At 38.1% G+C, this 6,671-nt stretch overlaps 1 protein-coding gene across 1 annotated transcript; it reads left to right on the top strand.

Annotated features, from left to right (window-relative positions):
* Positions 1-1,046: 1,046 nt before the first annotated feature.
* Positions 1,047-5,569, top strand: LOC134274147 (acetyl-CoA carboxylase 1-like; the record flags this gene model as incomplete). Its single annotated transcript, XM_062756404.1, has 3 exons — positions 1,047-1,217; positions 2,367-2,500; positions 5,027-5,569. Coding segments are annotated over 3 exons (420 nt in total), but the record flags the coding sequence as incomplete, so codon positions are not given.
* Positions 5,570-6,671: the final 1,102 nt, after the last annotated feature.

The following is a 6,671-nucleotide window of genomic DNA, read 5'->3' as shown; positions in this document are numbered from 1 at the left end:
ATATTTAATTATATCCGGTACTTATTGGCTCGGAATTATCAAACTTTGTCAGTTTAGGCATCTTAGGGTTTCTTTGCATGTCCAACAAGAAGTAGGTCACGGTGACCTAATTTTGAATATCTCGAGTACTTATTGGCTTAGAATCTTTAAATTTTGTCAGTTTAGGCATTTTTGGTTTTTGAATAACGTCGACCAAAAAGTAGGTCACCGTGACCTACTTTTGACATTTGTTGGCTATATTTAATTATCTCTGGTACTAATTGGCTTAGAATCGTCAAACTTTGTAGATGATGCATCTTGGGTTTTCAGAGAATGTTGACCAAAAAGTAAGTCATGGTGACCTACTTTTGAATATCTCAGGTACTTATTTAATTAGAATCATCAATCTTTGTCAATTTATGTATCTTGAGTTCTCAGAAAATTTCAATCAAAAGGTAGGTCACTGTGACCTACTTTTGGTATTCTATTATTATATTATATCTTCAGTCTTAACTGGCTAAATATTATCAAACTTTGTAAGTTGATGCATTTTGGGTCTTATGATACTAATAGAGTTGGAGTCGAATAGAAGTGATAGATTGTACAATTTATCAGAAGACCGATTCAAGGCCCTTGGGCCTCTTGTCTTTAAAAGCCTGGATACCAATGATTTTTATTCCTAAAATGTATTTCTTGATCAATTATCAATTAAAATATATGCAGTAGGTAGTTCAAATCACATTTCCTGAAAAATAATTCGAGATTTACTAATTTTCCTTATATAATATGATTAAATTTAAAGATGAATTTTCAAGAAGCACCGTGGGTAAATACATTTTAATTTGAGAATTAAGAGACATCTTTGTAAGCATTTTCAATTACTCAGTGCCTGATTTTCAGAACCTGAGGATCAGATAACCTTAACTTTCGGATTAGATAGTGATTTCACTGATAAATGTAATTTTATTTAAAAAACACAAAGTGATAGATTTTTTCTTTAAAATTACATTGCACATGCATGTTTATAAGTTTGATGCACATTATTAGAAACTCTTTCCGTCACATAGGACATACTGAAATGGCAGAAGAGCCGTGAGTTCTTCTACTGGCACCTGAAGCGACGGTTGTTAGAGAGGCAGCTTAAGAAGAAGATGAAGCAGTTCACACAGAACGTCGGGGAGGGTGAGCTCAACTCCATGTTACATCGCTGGTTTGTGGAGGACAGGGGCACTGTCAATGTAAGTACTACTAAGTAGATAAGTCGTACCAGTAGTGATGGGAATTGGTTAGAATTTCATAATTGATGATTGGGTTACTCTAACTAACTAATTACCTATTATAATCGAACATGTTAAAAGTATACTGCTATCAATTTAAACAAATAAATGGTAAGAGTGGTTAAATGACGACTTTCTGTGATGATCCAGCTGGTTCTTTGTTAATTTTATCTAACCAAAAGTATGCACATGCCAAACATGCTTTAGTATCCGGGTAGAAATAAGAGTTTGCTTATCTGCACTATTACGTAACACAAAGAAGTCAAAAGCAATGCTGTGGATGGAAAATTAGGGTTAAAACTATAACGCTTGTAAAATAAAATAATAAACCAATTAATCAGAATTTTAAATATTCAATCGATTGCTTGGATTATGTCAGCAATTGACCGATTTTCGATTATAATCGATGATTGGAACACCACTATGTACCAGTCCTTATAATTTAATATAGTTAGTTAACAAGTAAATTTATTGCTATGCAATATACATGCATTTAATGATTTTCATAGACTTTATCTTCACAATTTATTAATTGTTGTGATTGTCCAAACATGCACTATTATAGTTTTAAAAAGAGAAGAAGAGACATATTTTCTTATTAATTAACTTTGAATTTTGAAAGATGTGTAACCTTGAACAAATTAGATATAAATGTTTGTTAGGACATGTACATTGCAGCAAGGTGTGAAGAAAAAATGAAATTGCCTTGTACAGAATATGTTTTAATGACACTTTGACCCCGTGGGGATCCGGGTTAGAATAGGTCCTCAGTACCCCTTACTTGTCGTAAAAGGCGACTAAATGGGGCGGGTCTTCGGATGGACCGTATAAACCGAGGCCCCGTGTCACAGCAGGTGTGGCACAATAAAGATCCCTCCCTGCTCAATGGCCCTGAGTGCCGAGCATAGGCGTAAATTTGCAGCCCTTAACCGGCAATGGTGACATCTCCATATCAGTGAAATATTCTGGAGAGGGACGTTAAACAGTATAAAATCAATCATTAAAATAATGACACTTTGTAAAAAAGGCTTAGGGTAATTGTTGATGCTTTATAAGGGGCCTTTGCTCTATGACATAGATTATTTTCTAACCTATCTAATGATACTGTAGGCATACCTGTGGGAGCATGACAAGGCTATGGTGGAGTGGTTGACACAACAGATCAGAGAAGACAGTATTGACAACGCTGTATCAGACAACATCAGATGTCTTCAGAGGGAGCACGTCCTACAACAAGTCAGGAGGTAGGTATCAGATGTCTACAGTAGGAGCATGTCCTACAACAAGTCAGGAGGTAGGTAGCAGACAACATCAGATGTCTACAGAGGGAACATGTCCTACAACAAGTCAGGAGGTAGATATAAGATGTCTACAGAGGGAGCATGTCCTACAACAAGTCAGGAGGTAGGTATCAGATGTCTACAGAGGGAGCATGTCCTACAACAAGTCAGGAGGTTGGTATCAGATGTCTACAGAGGGAGCATGTCCTACAACAAGTCAGGAGGTAGGTATCAGACAACATCAGATGTCTACAGAGGGAGCATGTCCTACAACAAGTCAGGAGGAAGGTATCAGACAACATCAGATGTATACAGAGAGAGCATGACCTACAACAAGTCAGGAGGTAGGTATAAGATGTCTACAGAGGGAGCATGTCCTACAACAAGTCAGGAGGTTGGTATCAGATGTCTACAAAGGGAGCACATCCTACAAGTCAGGAGGTTGGTATCAGATGTCTACAGAGGGAGCATGTCCTACAACAAGTCAGGAGGTAGGTATCAGACAACATCAGATGTCTACAGAGGGAGCATGTCCTACAACAAGTCAGGAGGAAGGTATCAGACAACATCAGATGTCTACAGAGAGAACATGTCCTACAACAAGTCAGGAGGTAGGTATCAGACAATATCAGATGTCTACAGAGGGAGCACGTCCTACAACAAGTCAGGAGGTAGGTATCAGACAACATCAGATGTCTACAGAGAGAACATGTCCTACAACAAGTCAGGAGGAAGGTATCAGATGTCTACAGAGGGAGCATGTCCTACAACAAGTCAGGAGGTAGGTATCAGATGTCTACAGAGGGAGATGTCCTACAACAAGTCAGGAGGTAGGTATCAGACAGTATCAGATGTCTACAGAGGGAGCACGTCCTACAACAAGTCAGGAGGTAGGTATCAGACAACATCAGATGTCTACAGAGAGAACATGTCCTACAACAAGTCAGGAGGAAGGTATCAGATGTCTACAGAGGGAGCATGTCCTACAACAAGTCAGGAGGTAGGTATCAGATGTCTACAGAGGGAGCATGTCCTACAAGTCAGGAGGTAGGTATCAGATGTCTACAGAGGGAGCATGTCCTACAACAAGTCAGGAGGTAGGTATCAGATGTCTACAGAGGGAGCATGTCCTACAACAAGTCAGGAGGTAGGTATCAGATGTCTACAAAGGGAGCACGTCCTACAAGTCAGGAGGTAGGTATCAGATGTCTACAGAGGGAGCACGTCCTACAACAAGTCAGGAGGTAGGTATCAGATGTCTACAGAGGGAGATGTCCTACAACAAGTCAGGAGGTTGGTATCAGATGTCTACAAAGGGAGCACGTCCTACAACAAGTCAGGAGGTTGGTATCAGATGTCTACAAAGGGAGCACGTCCTACAACAAGTCAGGAGGTTGGTATCAGATGTCTACAGAGGGAGCATGTCCTACAACAAGTCAGGAGGTAGGTATCAGATGACTACAGAGGGAGCACGTCCTACAACAAGTCAGGAGGTAGGTATCAGACAATATCAGATGTCTACAGAGAGAGCATGACCTACAACAAGTCAGGAGGTAGGTATAAGATGTCTACAGAGGGAGCATGTCCTACAACAAGTCAGGAGGTTGGTATCAGATGTCTACAAAGGGAGCACATCCTACAACAAGTCAGGAGGTTGGTATCAGATGTCTACAAAGGGAGCACGTCCTACAACAAGTCAGGAGGTTGGTATCAGATGTCTACAGAGGGAGCATGTCCTACAACAAGTCAGGAGGTAGGTATCAGATGACTACAGAGGGAGCACGTCCTACAACAAGTCAGGAGGTAGGTATCAGATGTCTACAGAGGGAGCACGTCCTACAACAAGTCAGGAGGTGGGTATCAGATGTCTACAGAGGGAGCACGTCCTACAACAAGTCAGGAGGTAGGTATCAGATGTCTACAGTGGGGAGCACGTCCTACAACAAGTCAGGAGGTAGGTATCAGACAACTTCAGATCTCTACAGAGGGAGCATGTCCTACAACAAGTCAGGAGGTAGGTATCAGATGTCTACAGAGAGAACATGTCCTACAACAAGTCAGGAGGTAGGTATCAGATGTGTACAGAGGGAGCATATCCTACAACAAGTCAGGATGTAGGTATCAGATGTCTACAGAGGGAGCATGTCCTACAACAAGTCAGGAGTTGGGTGATGGCTAAACTAGGGTTTGATAGCATTATTTCATTTCTTCATGTAGAGATGAAGTACAGCATACTATTAATATTAGGAAGCAGACTGTCTGACTGAAAGGCTTAACATGCTTTAAATACATGTATCAGTTTAATTAACCATAATTTATTGCTTGGTTGCACGGTCTAGAAATTCTGATAGTTGTCTTCTTCTCAGGGTAAATTAAATTTAGGTAAAATATCAAGTTTTTGACATAAGATCTACTGATTGTCTCCCTTGAATTGATAAAATAATGCTCAAGCTTACTTTTAAGATTAACACACTTTGTTTCTGTTTTCAGTTTGATACAAAACAATCCAGAGGTTGCTATGGATTCCATCGTCCACATCACACAACACATGACCTCAAGTCAAAGGTCAGAGGTCTCCAGAATTCTGGCCAACATGGACACGTGACCTGAGTGGACAATTAGAATCAACAGTGACTGTATTTAAAAACATATCTATTTAACAAATCATATGAAATCATAAGGTGCAATTTGGATCAAATTTGCATAAAATTGCATTATATGAAATCCATATCTGTCATTCATAATGACTTAATTATTAGAATTGATTATGAATTCGTTTTGTAATTCATTTCAGTATTATATGTGAAACATTACCAGGGTTTGTAATTATTTTTGTACTAATTTGTACTAATTTATTATTACTCTACCTATGATGAATATCATTTAAATTGCTCCTTTTCAAACCAAGTTGTGTATATTCTGAATATTAATTTATTGACTGTCGAACAAATTGTCCATTTGTGTGCATTGAATTTCAGTAAATGTAATTAGGTATATTGAACACAAATTTAATATAATTGAATGTAAAAGTAATATTGCTTCACCTAGCAATGTGATGAATTTTAATAAAAACTTATCAATAATTGCATTTTTTTGTTTTCCTGTCATGGTTAAGGAAGAAAATTTTGTAGGAAGTAACTGTTTAGTTTTTTTCCCTCTCACTTATAACAGATGGTCAGAGATATAGGATATAATCTGATGTCTGTACTAATACAGACAGGATACGTAAAGACCATTTGTCTTTTCCATCTCATTTTAGCTACACAAATACTAAAGAGGGAAGTTAAAACTGTTAGAATTAGATAAAGGCTGGTAGTATGCATTGGTGGAAGGAGGGAGATGACCCCCCTCCCCCAATATATTTATCTTTCTATTTAGAAATTTTCATTTTGATGCTCTGATTGGCTGCTTCACTTTTTTGTTGCCACCATCCCTTTGAAAAAAGGGTTTTGAGTTTTAAAAGTTTAAGTGTTTTGTTTTTTTATTTTTAGCTCTACTGGTTAAAGACCAGATGAGCTTATGCAATAGTAAGGTGTCCATCTGTCCCTCACCCAATTAAATCCGTTGTTACTGTCCTGTACAGTGAATGGTTGTTGCTTCTGTCTATCTTATAAACTAAGTGTTCTTTGATACATGATTTCATCTCATATTATACAGATACTCAAAAAAATGCAACAAGCAGTGAAATACAAATATGAATATTTTGTGTAATGATTGTTGAAAATGAAGACAGTAAGGTACAACTTTATTTCTAAACATCAAAGCTTTCATTAAAATGTTGAATGTTATCTTTTCAATCCAGAAGGTAACACATAACTGCCCTAACCAGCATGCAAATCCACCATACACAAGAAATGCAGCCAGATTTTTACCATACGTTGGATTCATCACTCTTTTGATCTGAACAAAAGAATGAAATCTTTGGAATACAAGAGCCTCAGATGCTGAAGTCTAAATTTCTCGAACCTGGTGCAGTGAAGTAACTCTTGGACTTCCAGACCAGGGACTGTAATGTGAATGTTACCGGTACACATAAATGACTGAATATAAAAAAAATCTTCTTTAGCTGATCCCTTTGCTGACTGAATATTGTCGAACTTCTGTACATACAGTGACTAAGGACCGTACACTTAAA

The sequence above is a fragment of the Saccostrea cucullata genome, unplaced genomic scaffold (assembly GCF_032062105.1).
Source record: "Saccostrea cucullata isolate Sc308-1 unplaced genomic scaffold, CSIRO_AGI_Scuc_v1 ctg14796, whole genome shotgun sequence".
Lineage (NCBI taxonomy): Eukaryota > Metazoa > Mollusca > Bivalvia > Ostreida > Ostreidae > Saccostrea > Saccostrea cuccullata.
The sequence above is the reverse complement of the archived record's forward strand: the minus strand, read 5'-3'. Positions and strand labels throughout refer to the sequence as shown.